Raw genomic sequence first — 18,581 nt, 5'->3', positions numbered from 1 at the left:
AGGGAGAATTAGCGCGCTGTGCCCTTTGGCGCAGCCCCGGGTTTGTCCAAAGGGCGCTCGCAGGATAAATTCTGCATCTTGCAGATTCAGAATCCGCGCTGGAGGTAATGGCACAACACCCCTCACCGCCACAGCAGCGAAAATGGAGCCGCAAAGATCAACTCCACCTTGCGGCCCGACCCCTTTTTGCCCAATTTAATTTCCCCACTTTCCCTTTTATTTTTACCACTTCAATTTTACGTATCGTTTAATTTCCCCTAGGGTTTAAAGAGGTTCATAGTGTTGGAGTTTGGAGACGATCCCACCACTGCCACCAGCTGGATCTGGAGGACAATCCCAATTGCTGACCCCCAGATATTGGACCTTGCCGTTGCGTGCGGGAGTTGGCCGAGGTGGAGGAGGACTTTGAGATGAAAAACTGGAGGTTTATTTACAGTATTTACAGTGAGAGTATAAAGAAATTAACAGTCATAAAGTCATTACGGGCCGGCAGCACGCTCGAAAGAGATGAATGAAGGAATGCTCTCTTGCTGCTTCCGGTCTCGGGCTTTTAACCCCTTCGGTGTCTCGAAGTCACGTCATTTTCGGCCAATCGGCGAGCCCGCTCAGGTGTCATTTTCGGCCAATGGCAGGCGCCCGTGCGATTGTGTCACACCCGGCGCAGAAGGTCGCTCCTTGGGCTCCAATTGTCCCAGGGCTTACTTCTCTCTGCGGTATTGCCTTGCTGGCTTGCAAGCGCCGTCACAAAAGGCGGAAGGGGGCGACGTTTCAGTGCTGCAAAGCAGCTTTGCTCGGTACTCACGTTACCTGGAACCATGCCAGGCTCCCGCTACAGTTTCGGGAAGAGTCAAGCAGTGAATAGCTCCACCTGTGGCGCACGAGGTGGGGGACGCCGACTCGTTTGCACGTACCGCGCCTCGGGAACGGGGTAGATGTGCTTCTGCGCTCCTTAATTAGCTGTGGTGCGATTCGATGTGGTCTGGTGAACTCGAAGGAGGCTCAGGAAAAGGCCCCGTAGCTAACAATAGTCTCTTGACTTCGTATGGTTGTAATCAACAGAGCATCGATACCCTCGGATCCCTTTATTCTCTTTTCCACGTTGCCACTGGTGGGCCCCATCTGTGTTGATTGACGCTGTGGCCGCAAGCTACGCGAGCACCAACACTGCGTCATCCTTACCCTCCGCCACGCCTTCTTACAAATGGAATACGATCCCCCACAGCCGTTACGGTCCGCATAAATGGATTTTCTAAGGAGAACCGTTCGCTCGCTAAGACACGCAAACATCGCAGCACCACGCGTCATTAGAAATGAAAGACGATCACCGCTACTGTCCGTATATGCTACTGCCCGTATATGTTGGCACTTGAAATCTATTTAACCTGCGCAACACGCGTAAATATCGCACTGTTTGAATCCTTCCACAACGCGTCAGACAAGTGGCAGGTATGAGGTGCACCCTGTCCTGAGACTACCATATTTAGAACATGCACGGTCTAGCGGCTCTGTCATTGACCCGTGATTAAGTAAGAGAGAGATGAATTAGATGCTAAACTGCAGGCAGGTTAAAGGCAAAATATACACCCAGTTAGCTACCCTGCACATGGGGAAGGGGTAACGGGAGACAGAGTGATAATCAAAAAGTCGTGAGCATCCCACGCGCTGTGGGAATGGACGTAAGCGAAGCTTTCTGCGCTGTTTGTTTTTATCGACAATAAGCGCTGAAGCTGACCGCGGATGTTTAATGTCCTCAGCGTTCACTGCAACGCGAAACCGACGAGTTGACGTTGAACGTTACCTAGCGTGCGCCACTGCCGCTTGTCTGCGCGGTACGCAGAGCACACAACGAGACGTGCTTGCTTGAGGCGCTGCTTTGCGCATACACCCTTAGCTGGGTAACCCTTAGTATAGGTGCACAAATTCGCATTTATAAGGTACATTGCAACTAATATATTATAAGTTACATTGTAACTAATACAAAATATAAGGTACATTGTAACCAATATAAAGTAAAAGGTACATTGTTACCCTTGAAAAATATGCAGCTTTAGAGGTTACGCTGTAGTCCTTTATTTTCTAAAAGCAAATGTAACCTCTAAAGGATGTGTTAAATTTAGGGGTTACTTCAGTAACTTATACGGATATTTTCTTCTTGATTGCATTCTATTTTTATAGCCAAACTAGAAAATTTGCACTGTTCCACTACAAGATATGGCCATCTCGAATTGGGGCGATATTGTCATTCCTGCCAGCTGGCTATCTTCTCACCTCAGATTATAGTGATGCTGGTGTTTAAATTGTGGGACTATAAAAGAAGAGACCTTCACTGTCAATGCATTTCATTAAAGCTTTAAAGAGAGCATGTAATTTGCTCGGATTGGTATCGACCCAAACATTTTTCTTTCAGTCCCATAATTCAAACTTCTACATGACAATCTGTGGCGAAAAGAAATCAGAGGCAACTGACAGGCATCACAATGTTGGCCCCATTCGAGATGCAGAACATTTTGAATCATGACGCCATGATAGATTTTATAGGTTAGCTATAACAATACAGCGCAATCACAATAAAGACATCTGAATAAATAGGCGAAGTAACCTCTAAATTTAACATAGTCTGTGGGGGACAGTTCCTGCTTGACTGCTAATATAACTCAGCTGTAAGTTTCTAACATATACTGCCTCTAAGTTAATGTCCCTCTAAAATATGTGGAAGCCAAAAATACCTTCAGTTCCTAGAGTAATACATATTTGTGCAGGAAAGCCACTACTTATTAAAAATCCATCTTCCAAAGGCACAAAATTACTTGAAGTACACTCAATGAAGAAAAACACTTGGGGAAGCAACATATGCATCAGTATTATAGATTGCCCATAATAATTTAGTTCAGGTGAGCAAAAGCATACTGCAAAGCGCTGCTGGCAATAATATTGTGACAATGAGTTGTTTTTATGTAGTTGAAGGCAATGTCATTATTTCACTTCCTAACTATGCACCTCGCCTTTGTAATAAGCTGTTCCGTTTAATATTCTGTGAATGTTGTCGAAAAATAAGTTGGAGTACTCTCAGGCACGAAATTCTTTATTACAAGTTTTTTGTTCAACAAGATCTGATACAAAAATACCATCCATGAGGCCTCCCATATACAGTCATTGAAGCACAACTGTGTGAAATGACAAACATCAGAATTGATGCTACTTAATAACTGCAATACTAGATTTCTGCACAGGCACAGAGATATATACCGATCTGCTCACTGAGCAAAGGGCAAATAGAGTGCATTACATTTTGCAAAACAACCATCTACGTGGGTGAATTAAATGCTTAAGCTATGTTTATAAGGAATTCTGAGGCCTATGAATACACTAATGAAATAAAACTAACCAGCCTTCACCACAAGGGAGAGGAACAGATGACTAGAGCAAGTAAATGCACTGCTTGTGACTAGAAGTAAACAATGTATGACGTCAAAAAAACAGCTGCTTATGGTGTAAGCCTCTCCCACCTTTGGAGCTAACCAACCGCATTGAAGTAAATCCCACACTATGTTTTTTTTTTTTCACTTCAGAGTTGGTGAAAAACATGGAAAGCAGCGCGAACAGCACTACTCCCTAGATTACGTACATTTTTACTGCTTAGGAGCGCAAAGAGACGTTTCAGACGGGTAGAAAGCAGGCCTTTCACTAGCTTTTCTCCTGGCAGCACAACTTTTTGCACGAGAGCAAGTATTTGGTAAAATGCAAATGGATATTCTAGGTTCTTAACATAATATGCCAAAAGGCAAAAAATAAGTGCCCGTTGTATTCCAGACGTGGAGACAGTGATGACTTCGGCTTGGCTGCCAGCAAAAATATATGTCTTGTCAGGAGCGCAGTAACTGTGAGGTGCTGTTACTTGGAGCTCTTCAGCTGGCAATGCCATCTATGAAAAGAAATTAAAGATGACATAAACCACTGCCCGAAATTTATGTAGTTTAGAGCACGGCATGCATGTCGCATTTTCCCACATAATAAAACAAAGAGATGTACGAACAAGGGCAAAAGGAGAGAAGTCAGCTAGGAAAGCTGGCACTACTAAACCGGGCAGGTGTGTTACTCACAGTCAACATGCATTGACTGTGCCTTAGTAATTTGGATTTCCTAACTCACTGCAAACAACTAACGCTCAAAACTCGCATCTGTAGCCTAGTGTAGGTTGAGCCAGTTCCCCTGCGTTGTTCTCTTAAAAGTTCGCATCTCTTTACGCAAAAGAATATCCACTGTCAAACGTTAAACACGAACGAGAGCACGGATACCTGTCCAGCTCAGCTGCACTGCACGGCTCCCGACGGCAGACGACGGGCGCGGCTGTGCTCGCATCACTGCCGACGGCGCCGCTAATATTAGCGTATTTTCTGCATTGTGTATAATTATTGCGAAAAGCGACAGCAACAGTATGAAATATAGCGGCTTGTGAGCGTCGGTGATTCATTCCGAAGCGCCATAAGCCTTCGCTTCGACGTGAACCGGAAAAGGCCTAGCGACGATATCGGCGCCGCCGAGCGATGAGCGGCGGTAAGGCTGCCGACGTTGCCAGAAGGACCACTCCTCGGTCGCTACTTCACTGCACGGATGCGACACAAATGGGTCCCGGTAACATCATATGATCACATCCTATCTACGGCAAGTAAATCTCGCCGTTCGAGAGGAAAGCCGCCGTCGAACGGCGGCCCGCGAACGGCGCGCGGCGGCCTGCCGTGCCGGCAACGTGGACGAGCCCTAAAGTGTCGTTTTCGAGCGTGGAAGAAACACGGGTGCATTTCCGCGCAAATCGCTGCTTACCCCTTTGCTTTCTCTCTCTTTTTTTTTTGCACTTCCCTGGCCAATAATGAAAGAAAAGCTGCAGCCTAGCTATATGCTGAATACAGACAAACCAGTACAATGCAAGAACACTTACCAAGTTCGTCTATTTTCCCATGCGATCCGGGGCTGTGGTCGCAGTAGTCACAGCGAATGTTCGCCGAAATGAGGACACTGAAGCGCCCACAGTCACAAAATGGCTTTTTGCAGCGGCCGCGCATTATCCCAAACAAAGTCTCTGTTCGTCACTGTCATTGCCACTGACAAAATTGGCGCCGAATCTAGCAACAAAACACACATACACAGCTCACAACGCCATGTTTGCAACTACTTCCCGTCATGCAATGCTAAAGCTATATACGGAAACGCGGAGAGATGACATAAAAACATGGCCGCTGCTTCTGTACTGAAGTACAGTAACTGAAGCACGATTCGGACATTCTGATCCGGCTGCACATATTCAAACGAAAACAGGTTCGTTGAGGGTAAAACAAAAACACAAACTTATGGACATAGTGCGCTCTTGGAAACAATGCTGCTGCATTGAACAGAATTATTCTTTATAGCTATCATGGTGGTAGAACTTCAGCCAACTGTACTTTTCATCTGTCTACACGGCTCCGTGGTAATGGAGCTGCTGTATGCGGCTTTTCCGTGCTGGGTTTGCTGCGCTGTCATGCATTGGCCCGTTGCATCAACCGTGTTGCTGCTGTACAATATAGGGAAATGTGGCGTGTTGCAGACGTTGACTCGTACCGTTGCTGAGTGCACAAAAAATAATGGGAGAAACGTGCCAAGCGTCTTAATGATTGCATTTTGTTTGCTCCGAATTCGCACCTCGGCTGCAAAGATTGTTTGCTAAAATGCTCAGTTAATATATCTTCCGTTGGGGCAACACTCATTAAATTCTTTGGACGCTTTCTAGGCAACGACGCATTGCGCTGGATGGCTGTAATATGACTAAAATGTTCGTACATCAGTCTGCGATTGAGCTTGCTCCATGAATGCACCAAACCAAATTCGCACTGAGTAAACACGACAAAAGGCCCTTCCAGGTTCCTACCGTATAATAATAATAATAACCATGCTTCTTTTTTCTCCCCTCATGAAGAAGGCAGAAGTGCCAGAGGAGCATTATTTTATCATGTTATAAGCTAAACGTACGTCAAAAGGGCTCCCCAATCCATGAATGTGAGACCCATAAGAAACAACAAAAACACTTGCGGCGGCATGTGTCGGCAGCGGCATGCGACGGCAACGAGATAGATTTCTGCAGGACACATGTAGGGTCTGTGAAAAGCGCTAATTGTATATAATACTTGCTCAGTGGATGGTTGTACTTCCGGCAAGAATTGTCATTATTCTCGCAGGACGTTCTTTTCGCGCGGCCTACTTTCGATATGCGGCTCTGCCGGCTCAATGAGTAATTTGCTCTCACTCAAAATTTGCGACTGAACACCCGTACAAGTGCTTATCAAATGGATCAACCATGTGTGCACGCAGGTAACTTATCCTGCGCTTTGTTAATGTGTAAATTGCGAACTTCCCCTCCCTGTTTAATGTCTCCGTGGGGTCTCGGTTAAAGGTTACTAAAATTCTATAGGTTACAATATAGAGGTTACATGTTGGCAGCAGATCAATGTAACTAATAAGCAGCACCCGTCTCACTCAGTTTCGTCAATGTAACCCTTAGCATGAGCAATATAATGAAAACATCAAAAGGACGGGCGATGTAACCGTTATTTTATTCGTTACTCATGTTTATAGGTATACTTATAGGTTACCAAGATTAGAGTGTACGTGCGAAAACCCACAATCGCGTCGTAAGGCACGCTGTTGCGGCGTACTCCGCAGCGATTTCGATCACTTGGGGTTCTTTAACGTGCGCCTAAATCAAAGTACACGATCGTTTTCGTATTTCGCCCACGTCGAAATGCCGCTGCCGCCGTTGCAGAGTCAAAACCGCGACCTCGAGCAACGCGCCATAGCGGCGAATCTACCGCGGCGGGAACGGAAGTGTTGACTTGACGTGCGGCCGCTTCTGTAGTGTCGGCCAGGCATTACGGTACTTAAATGCAGCTTTTCGTCGCCCGGTTCCCGAATTTACACGGTGTTTATTTTTCAGAAATAGCAGAAAGGTACCGTACCATACCTTACAATCGAATTTATCCAGTTTGTCCGCTACCGCTGTCGTGTCTAGTAGCCGCGTTTTCTTGCTCTCTTACGCGTCGCCTTTTTGCCTCTCCCCTGCCTCCTCCGATGCAAGGACTGCGCCGGTTCTACTACTTCCCTGCCTTCTCCGTACCTCATCCTCACCGTTTTACCTACGCTGCCTCAAGACTGTTGCACCCTAGTACAAAGATCAGCGCTGCAGTTTCTGTAATCATTTTACGGCAAGTCACGGGTAATTCCAGCAGCCAAAAGGACACCGCGGCGACGCGACGGAAAGGTGCAAACGAGTTTAACACGTCGCCTTTCCTCTCTGCGACGCTCCTGCCATGTAAATGCACACTCAGAGCCACCTCCCAACGCGAGCTCCAAGACAGCGACATAAGCCGCAGTGGAAAAGTCGAAACGGCAATTAAAGAATATAAGCAGACGTAGCAAAGGAAGGGACGTGGCTGCAGTCCATGGTATGGAAGAAAAAAAAATAAATTTGCCCGGTCAGGTCATGCCGACGCGAGGAAACAAGGAGTGGTCATCATCGGAAGCTAAATTATCTCCAATGTATATATCAACGCTTTCAAGCTTCCGCACCTGTCCCACATCGCTTACGTAGTCAGTTAAAAAATAATAATAGAAATATTACTGCAATCCCTAAGGTGGCTTCTGAGTCTTTTCCTCCTCTCTCGGCAGAAACATACCATGCTCGTGGTGTCTAACCATGTCCTTCTTTCTGCACTGTCCCCAAGTATTCGCGACAAAATGTCTGCTAGCACTTTCTCCTTTCGGTTAAGCGCATTGACGTGCGTTAAAGGTCAGCTGGTTATCATGTCACCATACTATATATATATATATATATATATATATATATATATATATAATCTCCTACTGATTTATCCCTGAATGCAGAAAACCTGAGCCGAAACATGAAACCTCATAGGCGATCTATGAGGTTTCATTTTTCGGCTCAGGTTTTCTTTGAAGTTTCACGGTTCGTACCGGAGGTTTCCACCAAGTGGGCAATACGCGGCCATATGCGCCTGTTGGCCACAGGTTTCAGCCGACTGTTCCAGAGTAGCGCACTTTATCCTGGGGTTAGACGGCCTAAAACCCAAGCGTAGGAAATGTCACGCAGTGCTACTGACTATCAATTGCAGTACACAATTTTCTACCGCACAGGAACAGACGAAAACTGTACGCTAGGCAGTTATGTTCTCTGGAAATTTCACACCCCGATGACTCACGCATTTGTCGCAGTGCGCAGCGGAAGGTCGAACGAGAACAAAATATGGTGTTTAACGTCCCGAAGTAATTATGAGGCACGTCACAGTAAAAGAGGGCTGGGTGGGGGTAGGGTGCACATTATTTTCGATCATCTGGCGTTTCATAAACGTGCACGTAAATCGAAGTACGCATGCGTGTTTGCATTTCGCCTCTATCGTGTAGCAGGCCGCGGTCGACTACAAATCGCGTACTGACCTTGGAGGAGCCGCTCAGGTGGCAACAATGTTCCGCCCTGGCCTGGATCAGCTTGGCTAACCGACAGACGACTACACCATTGTCCAGTTTGTCCAGGAAGTTCTCTGCCGTGATGTCTTCAACGTCTGCGAGAGAGAGAGAGAGACGAACACAAATTATTCCGGGGTCAGTCGATTCACAGAATGACTAGTGTAACAACAAAAGGTCTAACGAACCCTGGTCGCGTTAACCTATAAGTCGCTAGCCTGCAACGCACGGGATCAATAAGCGAGGAAGCTGGACAGGACTATTTCTTGCTGTAGGCTACTTGCTTCAGATGGAAGTAGGACAAATAGCGCGCACTGACGAAACCACAGCGTGGAGAAGACAGGACATGTCCTTGGCTTGTCATGGTTGTCAATTCTGGCTACGTTACGTTTCTACAATTTGGGTCATTCCCACGCTGACATCACACACTGACCCGAAAAGGCACAAGAGCGAGCACGTGATTTACAGTACAGGGTTACAAAACACAGAAAGATAACGTGGCATGTTGCGGGCTCATGTGATTCCCAGTGATTTTTAGCAACTGTAAATGCATACTACCCTGAATTGTCAAAAATGTGAAAAACAATGAACCGAAACGCAAGGATGTGCCTCAACGATCACAAAGCACATTTGAGTTTAGTTTTGCGAATGTTTCCCCTCTCTTCATGGAGTGGAAAAGCACGTTCGTCAAAAGGAAAGTTTTGAAATCCTTCGTTAGCGGGGCATAAGTTCAACCTAAAAAGGCACGAGCAAGGCAATTTGGCGCTATCACATAGAGAGCAAACAAAGTACAGGTAGGCTAACCCGACCGGTAGGCTATTCTGTACAGTCAGAAAAAAAAGAAGGGGGTAGAGAGGGTGGGGGCATCACAGTACATGCAAAGGGTAAATTCTGTTGTACGAAAATTGATTTGTTCCAAAGGAGACAGAATATGCGACATGGCAAATTACACGCTGATTAAACAGACAGCCTGCCTCAGTAATTAATGTGTGAGCACCCCTTTTATCCTTAAGAAATATGGGGTTTTAAGTGCCAAAACCACTTTCTGGTTATGAGGCACGCCGTAGTGGCGGACTCCGGAAATTGCGACCACCTGGGATTCTTTAAGGTGCACCTAAATCTAAGTACACGAGTGTTGTTAGAATTTGAGCCCCATCGTAATGCGGCCGCCGTGGCTGGGATTCGCTCCCGCGACCTCGTGTTCAGCAGCTCGTAACCATAGCACCCCTTCTACATTTCGCGACAAGAAAAAAAAAAATATGCATTTCGGCGAACGATGGCCACAGCCCGTGCTTGCTCTTCTCGACAATCAACAAGCGCTCTCCGAGAAACAACAACCACCAGGTGGCGATCAACGCTTCGCGCGCGTCTCGTTTCCGCCGTGTCGCATGTACGTACAGTCGCCCGCAAAAGTTTACGGGGCATGGGTTTCACGACAAATGAGGATTTCCGCGCTGTTCAAGCGTAGGGCTTCTAATATAATGGGTCACAGCGTAGTTCACGAGAAGTGCTACGGATCAAAGCTTTTAATTGAAGGCTACGTGCACATGTTTCGCGGAAACTTGGCTTTGTCGCAAATACCGCCTCTCGTAAACTTGTGCGGGTGACTGTACGTCAACAAACACACCGGCCGGGAGGGGCCCACTTACGGAGGACATCGCGCAGCCAGCGGGCGGCTCGCCGCTTGTCCGCCTCGAAGTGTTCCACGTCGTCCTCGGCGTACGACTCGTCCACCGTGCACCACCAACGCATGGCGATCAGCGCGACAACGTTCGCTCCCGAAACTCAAGCAACGGACACGCAAACTTTGTCGGGATATCGGAGCACTTCCGGCACGGGTTACGGCAAGAGTTGACGACACTGTCGCTGGTGGAACCACGGTTAGGCCAAGAAGAGCGCGGGCGGGACTGCAGGGAAAGCGTTTCCGCAGTTGACGGTAAAGTGGTTGTAAGCACACAGACCAAAAAAGCAAAAAAGAAGGAAGAAAGAATGAAAGAAAGAAAGAAAGAAGTTAACGCGAGTACCGCACGCTACAGCCGAGTCTGCGCACTTTGAAAACCGACATACGAATCGATCAGAAGTACTGCACCGAGCCGATCGATCAGAAGAACCGATCAGAAGAACCGATGAAAGCACCGAGCCACGAGTACTGAATAAAAATAAAGTAATAATGGATCTGTAAGAGCCACCAGCGAACGATGGTTGGTGAAAACCATTAGGCGAACGAATGCAGGTGAACAAGACGCACGAACGACACAAGTCCGGCTATATCGGAGTTCAACTGGAGCCGAAGTTACAGGAAGATTAGAAGTGAACGCTGTAGGAAAAGGGAACGTCACAGGCAGGAAGGGGAAGAGCGCATTTTCTCCGCTGCTGCGCGGTTTGTCGGCCGTTGCACGAAAACGCGAAAGCGCGGTGTGCACGCCAAATCTGCCTGTATGCGGTACGGAACATGTATGAATAAATGCCAAATGAGCAAACGTTGACATGATAATGAAGGGCAGGATATCATTAATCACTAAGGGACAATTAGCAAATATTGGCCCACAGGACTGAGAGAAAAAAAAGAATACATAAATAAGTGAATTAAGTGAACGCCTGCGAAAGAAAGCAGAAGACTCCTCCAAAGTGAGTGGACGTCAATGATTGAACGCGCATTAGTGAACACTCACGATGAAATGCGGCAATGTGGTCCATCGGGAGACCTAGGACTCCTATACGGTGCAGATGACAGAAAAAAAGCCTCTTCCAAAACTAGTACACCCAACGCATTCGGGATTAAAAGATCGCCTTTGCCGTCGTTACCAGTCGAAAGGTCGTAAATTAGAAAACAAATCAACGCATCGCAAGGACGTTCCCGCATTTGTACTGCAAGATATATGCGACACTACGCATGCGTGCGCAAGAAATCAAAGTAGCGTTGAAAGAGCTTTCCGAGTCGAGCGTGCGACGAGTAACGACGTAAGCGATCGGGGCCTCCCCCCATTAAAAGGTTCCGCAACACAGCCCACCGACGACCAAAACAACAATAACAAAATAAGAGTGATATAGCAAAGCTTCCACGGCATCCCAGGGGAACTGCTACTGGAACCGTTCCCCTGTCAGCACAAGTCATAACAGCGAATCGCAGTGAGACATCCCGCGTCATCCAAGACCTGCGAGACAACGGGGGCCCTGTGCCTCCGCACTGAATGCGTCCCGTTGAAGTACGACGACGGAGCGCGGTTGGCACATCACGTGGGAAAGACCGGCGTGGAGGGGATGCGGGTTGAAGGGAGACGGCGACGCCAGCGCCATCTCGGGTTGATCTGAGAGCAAGACGGTCATCTCGCGATGCACTGAAGATGGAAGACGGCTCCATTATTACGACTGCACTAGCATGCAAAAGAACGCGGAAGGGCCCGCGAGAAAGCTCTGGAAACGCGGGCTTCTCACGGGTCTCTCTCTACGCAGTCGGCAAAAAGGAAAATATTATTAGATGAAAATAAAGAGACAGAAGAGAAACGAAAACAAGGAGACGGACAGTTTAAGAAATCGGCATCCTTCTCACGGACATTCACACCTAAACAAAAGCCGCTCCGATGTCACCGCGACCTCCGCGGTCTTCGAATAGAGCTTTCGGGTGAGTTGAAGGAGCAGCCGTACTTTCAGACAGAATGCTGTGCGGGTGTGCCAGAGCTCATCGGGAAGAGGAGAACGCCGCACATGCTCCCGTATATACGCAGGCTGCAGCCGAAACCTGCGGCGTTGGAAGCGGGGCAAGAGGCACGTTCAATACACTCGCTTACCTCATGACAGAATGTTTGTACCGTCCGCACGGTTCGTATAAGCCGCACAGCGTTGCGGAAGCCTACAGAACGATGCGAGTTTATTCGATGGCGGAACAACCAAGCTGCTTGGAGAGGCCGTACGATTTGCGACGGAACGCGCACCGATAACGCAGACCAGCGACATCGGCCAATACGGGGTGAATTCATTCTTACGAGCCATTGGCGAGAGAGGGGGTAAGAAGGCGGTGAACGGCCGGGAGGAAGGGACAGTTCCAGTGGCGTTGGAAGAACGAGAAATCGCGTTCCTTTGCATAATTTGTATGAATGGTGCCAATAAATCGGTGTGTGGAAGGTAGACAGAGAAGAAGCTGATCAGCGGTGAAGTACGTCGCCGTGCAGAAGAGAGAGACAACCTTGCGTTATGGCGGTATAGAGGGGTATAAGCGGGTGAAACAGGGGAAAAAAATATCATGCCACCCCTACTGCACCAAACGTTCTCCAAGAAAAGTAAGACAGCGTATTGCAAAACGTACAAGGACTGCTCCCGCAAGGCTAAGAAGGCGCGTTCAAAAAAGATTGAAACTTCACCGATCGCATCTCTCGATTGGCTGCTGCCATGTCAAAGTCCAACAATAGCGCACGGTCTGAGCGAGACGGAACAACAGCCGAAAACGCGCAGCCTGAACCAGCGCTATAAAATACGCCATTTCCCCGCATCTGGGGTAAACGCCTCGCAAAAACGCGCCGCGACGCCCTCGAACACGACCTCGCACCCCTGCACGCGGTCTCCCCCCTCGCGAAATAACCTCTGCACTCAACCAGCATCGCACGGCACTGCATGCGGATCTATTCTCGGAAGGCGCACCTACGCCAGAGCCAAGAGCAAGGACCGTTAGGGCGGGGAAAGAAAGCAAAGAAATACACGAGGAAACTGCTGGTTCACAGCTGTTCCCGTCCTGTAAGGACGCGAGATACTATATCCCTCTTCCGCGTGTCGTCCGGGTGTCGGTTCGCGGGCAGGAACGCGAGACCCTGCGGGCGAGAGAGAGAGAGAGAGAAGGAGATTCTTGATGTTGGGAAGGAAAGGTTGGGGTAAAGTGCAGCGCAGTAACTGTCTCTCAGCAGAGGACACCCCAAGCGCGCTGCACAGGGGGTAGGGAACGAAAGTAGGGGGAGAGAAAGAGCACCAGAAACAGCAGCACGCCGCGGAAATGTGGGCGAGGACAGAGACGAACTGTCCCTTGGATCGCGAGAAGGATGGCGCCACGCAGGGAGCTCGAGAAGAAACCACGACGGAGGGGGACGCGTGGAACGGAACCGAGAGGGAGATCGCTCGAGAGTACACTACTTTTCGGCCGGGATGCGGAGTGTCGCCCGCACTGATGAATGTTGGGCGTCCCGTGGCGAAAAAGAAATATTGACACGGGATCTCTGAGCGCTGCGACACCCGAGGCGGACCGCGCGCGCGCTCAGCATCGGCTGAACGAGTTTCTCGCTCCATCACAGAGAGAGAGGGGGGGGGGGGGAGGAGGCCTTGACGAACAAGCCTAGGTCAGGAACGTTTAGCTGTACTAATGACAAACTGAAGAAGCTAGTTTAATGTAACCGCGTGTTTACGTAATCGCATATATCGAACAAACAAACAAACAAACAAACAAACAAACAAACAAACAAACGAGCAAACGAACGAGCGAACGAATCGATCGATAACGGGATAAGTTGGTTAGCGGGATGCTTGGAATAACCGTAAAAATTAAGACCGATGAGTAGCCTGCTACTTGCGTGGTTTCGAGCGCGGCTCACCAAATTCAGACTTACCGCTTTGGGTATTTACGGATACATCGTGTGTAAATTGCACTTGCCATATACGTCGCACATATGTCCCCGAACTCTTTATAACTCTTCCCTACACACTCTTCTCAATGCCTTCAAACCGTCTAGGCACGGGATTTCAATTTCAACGCTGCCGCAAATCACCGCACCTAGAATACGACGGGATATATCGCTCCAATAGAACGCCGACGCATATGTACCGAATATCAGTGAACATCCGCCTAAAGAAGGATACGGTAAATACTAGCAAGTGGCTGGTCTTTATCGATCCAAACTGTATTCCGGCATTTGCCAGCGGGTTCTTTTAATGAAGCAGGGCTATTTACGGTATTAAAGAGAACAGCTCCACCTTTGCCTCAATAGAGACCTTTAGCGTATCCGGTATTCGGGCAAGCGCGGGCGGTTTTCCGGTTTAGCGGGGGCGTCAAGGTGATACCCGATCGGTGGCGCCAGCTGGTGGCGCAAAGCTCAACCACACAAACACAGAGTTAATTACTGTATTGTGCTTAGCTGCTGGCGTAAATTTTCGACAGTGGCGTAATCGTGTTCACAATTACGCCGCTGCGAAAAACTTGCACGAGTGGCGAAGCAGGATATGGTGAGTTACTGCAGTTGTAGCTCTGCGTTTGTCTGGTTGAACTCTACAACACCAGGCGGCTTCACCGCTCACGTTTACGCCCCGACCATCCGGTAATCCGCCCAAACCGCTCCCGTTTACCGGAATAGCGTACAAGCTAAACGTCTCTAATAGCTAACACTCGCGGGGCGCAGAAAGACGCGTTAACGAAGGAACGCTTGCTTGTATCAAATGCCCCTCGACAAATCCGCAACATCTACACGAAGGAACCACAGGCTGACACGAAGGACCACGCTACACGAAGGAACACGCTGACACAGCTGCTAAGTCCTGTTTCAGAAGCGACCCGGCAGCTAATTCAGGAGGCGTCGCTGGGTTGTGCTTTCGTTAAAAAAGAAAAAGAAAAAAAAAGAGAGGGAAAAAAAATTGCCTCTTCCGCTGTGCGCAGCTGTCTTCGTCTCACAAAGTTAAATATGGGGCACGCGTATAGAGCCAGCCACGCCGCCCCGCCTGCTCAAGAATACGGGACAGACTACGCTCGACACGACTGTTTGACAAGAGCGAGTGAATGGGAGAAGTCAGGGTGCAAACGATTCATACTCAACACCAACAAGAAGACTGAGCGAAATACTTGTCCGCAAGAGTCTTAAACGACGAGACTGATTGATTGATCGATCAATTGGTCGATCGATCGATCGAGCTTCATGTAGCAAGGAAACACGATGTCACAGAAGGGAGCCGTATTGCGGGCGATCAGATTGCGCATTTTAACATCTTGACACTGCGCATGCGTTAGGAGGAATGCTGAAGTCAATGGCTCCGAATTAACTTTGACTGCCTGGGTTTCTTCAGCGTGCACATAAATCGATGTAACCCGGCGGTTCTCCCACTTCGAACCCATGGGAGCGCGGCGGCCGAGGCTGGGAATCGTACCCTCAACCTCGTTCTTAGCAGCGCAACTTCACCGACACTGAGCCACCGCGGGGGTTCGGGACTCTCCAACGACCTCAGAATGTATCGGATCGCACGCAGCCAAAGCCTTCTCGTTGTCCTGGCGCGATTACAACAGTGTACACTCCATTTCACAGCAGTGTGTGAATGCTGGGAGTGCTCGGCCACAGTGCGATCTCCATGTCCACGCAGCAGTTTTATTACGAGCAAGCGATGGTGACACGCCATCGTGTTACTGTCGGCCAATTTGCACGTGACGTCAGAATCCGGCTTTCTCTCGTTCATCGGTTCCCGTCCCGATTGAGGACCTCAACTGGAATCGGTATGTCGAGGAATCGCTGCAGCTGACAACAAAAGGCCATACGTTCAATACGTTTGAACGTATGGTCAATACGTTTGACGCGGAACAAGTATATCGACGCAAAGTAAACAATTAAAGATCAGCTCATCAACTGGTGATTCCGTGGGTTGTCCCTCGTTTCGGAGACGTTGTCTGTACAGACAAAGCGCTTCGTTGTTACAGATGTCCAGCATTCTGATATCCCTCCCTCTACGCTTGGAAACATGTTTGAGTTTCTTGATCATAGGCTTTGTATAGGATGTACAGATGGAATATACCATGCAGGAAGAGGTCTCTTAGTAAGAAAACACCGATAGGCACCTCTCGTATTATTATGCGTAACAGAAAGTTGAAACATAAGCAAATTGCAAATCAAGCAACTTACGCCTGCCGGTGTGCAGATAAAAAAACTATCCTGGAGTGTTACATGCAAAAAAAAAAAGAAGAAGCGGCGCCATTACGAGGTACGCCGTAGTGGGGAGGCATGCGGATTAATTTTGACCCCCCCCTGCATGCGGTTCCTAAACGTGCAACTAAATCTATGTACACGAGCATTTCGCAGCCATAGACATGCGCCGTTCATAGCCACTATAATGGCACTCTACAACCACGAGCTCGGCAGCGCTATGCATATAGCCACCGGGGTACAACGCGCGGCGAGCGACACTTCCTACAAAAATCGGTTTAGCAGCACAGACACGAACGCTACGAGGTGCTTGGGTATACTTCGACATCATCCGCCACACAGGTCACTTCGTTTTAAAGGCCACGCATCGCACGCCTCACGACAGAACCGGGACAGAATTATTCCTTCCTCATACATGCAGGTCATTTCGTTGTATAGGGGGCGTTCGTTGTAGATGCGCTCGAACGTACAAATTACTTCTATACATGAGTAACGAGATTTCAGCGACCCTGCAAGCATGGGAAAACATTGAGGAAGCGCACGTGCAAGGGGCCGTAGAGATAGAAAAGGCGGGAGAGTGAAGCTGGAGCACGCAGCCAGGCGTAAACAAAACGCCGCTTCTCCAACCTCTCATTTCCGCGATAGATATGCCGGCGATGTGCGCTTTCGAAAGACACGTACGTAAAACGCGACCCGCGAATCTACGGCGCCGAACGAATCAATTCATCCACGCCTTCGAGAAACGCCCGCCAAGTCCCATCGTTTCCTACAAATTTCACCCCGCTCTTTTTAAACACGAGAGGAACGAAAATCTCGCTCAATGCACTGACGTTCAATCCTAGGGAAGCAGGGCGCGCGGGGTGGAAGAACGCATGAGCGAAGCGACTTTTCAGATAGCAATATCGCAATGTCAATTCAGATAACAGGGCTCAGAACATCTTTTGGTTTTTGTGTTCTTCGGCCAAGCTGTAGCCACGCCCGTACGATATCCTATAGACTTCCAGTATCTCCAGACGAAAATATTGACATAAGTTCGGGTAGATTGCACCGCGGGAATCGCGAATAGGCAGGCCTTATACTATGAGCCCAGACATAGAACACAGAAAACACACAGAAGAGAGAGGTGGGTGGCGACACCACTATGAAAGTGACACACACTGTAAACGAAAATAAACCCAGCTGAGAGTTTTTAAGAGGTGATGTGCCCTAAAACCTCCCCTCCTCCAATATTTACTCCGATGTATGGGAGCAAAACAGCGCCATTCCCTCGTTTCACTCCGCTGGCTAGCTGCCGGAGTATTAAGGCGACATGACGCGATTTTACTCCGCTTAAAAATTTTGTTCTCCCGTGAAACTCCGACAGGGAGTTTTGAAAAACTCCCCTCCGCCGATACAGGTTAGTCACGTGGCGCTTCCCATGAGGCTGTGCGCCTCGCCAGCGACCGGGCGCGTTCGGCGGAGCGGGCAGTGCTCATGGCTGACGGTTTGTTTACGTCTGTGAAGTGTCGTTCCGTGACAGCGTTTCGTCAATTTGTTTCCCGTGTCTCCTTCCAGAAAGTGTTATAGGCATGCCTGAAGCTCACTGTATCTCAGCTTCAAGTACATTAGCTGTGATCACTTTGCTGACAACGATGATTGCAAGAACCACGTTTTCAAGTGCGGAAAAAGGCTTAGGTATACCTCGAAGCTGCTCACTGGCTCGTGATGTCGGCTCACGTTCTGGCTGTGTTTCCGTGCTGCGTCACCCTGTCTTTTGTTCTTCAGTACGTGAAATGCCACTTCTATGTCCTTTTGAGTACATGCTGACAACGTCCGGTGTAATGTTTGTAATGACCGCGTAGCAATGGCAACAGCAGCCACTGTTCGAGCGACGACATCCGTGCTAGTCGCGCATGAATGGCGTAACCCAAGTTCGTTGCGGTGCTGTGTTGCCAGTGAGAAAGACCGGAGTGCAATCAACTGTTTTTATTTATCTGTGAACGGATATCCTCGCCCGAAGAAAAACGGTAGGACATAAGTATATATGTGTGCTTAAAATAAAGCTTCTTATTGAGCGATGTGAATCGAATTGTTATCGCGCATATAGGTTTTGGTCACGTCGTTGCTTCCGATATTGCATTAACATTACGCTCTATTTGAGACACTGATTTAGACGCATGCCTGCTGGCTACGAGTTTAGGGGTTCACTCGACAGAT

At 48.6% G+C, this 18,581-nt stretch overlaps 1 protein-coding gene across 2 annotated transcripts in view; it reads right to left on the bottom strand.

Annotated features, from left to right (window-relative positions):
* Positions 1-18,581, bottom strand: part of LOC139050389 (growth arrest-specific protein 2-like) — a 286,366-nt gene that overhangs the window by 70,524 nt on the left and 197,261 nt on the right. The window contains exons 2-3 of one of the 2 annotated variants that reach the window (XM_070526671.1): positions 10,158-10,415; positions 8,482-8,606 (exon numbers count right to left, since the gene is read on the bottom strand). In XM_070526671.1, the coding sequence (XP_070382772.1) occupies positions 8,482-8,606; positions 10,158-10,260 (228 nt within the window). In that variant the 5' untranslated portion in view covers positions 10,261-10,415. The remainder of the gene's footprint in view (positions 1-8,481; positions 8,607-10,157; positions 10,416-18,581) is intronic. The other variant, XM_070526670.1, reaches the window with a different exon arrangement.

Source organism: Dermacentor albipictus, chromosome 10 (assembly GCF_038994185.2).
Source record: "Dermacentor albipictus isolate Rhodes 1998 colony chromosome 10, USDA_Dalb.pri_finalv2, whole genome shotgun sequence".
Classification (NCBI taxonomy): Eukaryota; Metazoa; Arthropoda; class Arachnida; order Ixodida; family Ixodidae; genus Dermacentor; species Dermacentor albipictus.
The sequence above is the reverse complement of the archived record's forward strand: the minus strand, read 5'-3'. Positions and strand labels throughout refer to the sequence as shown.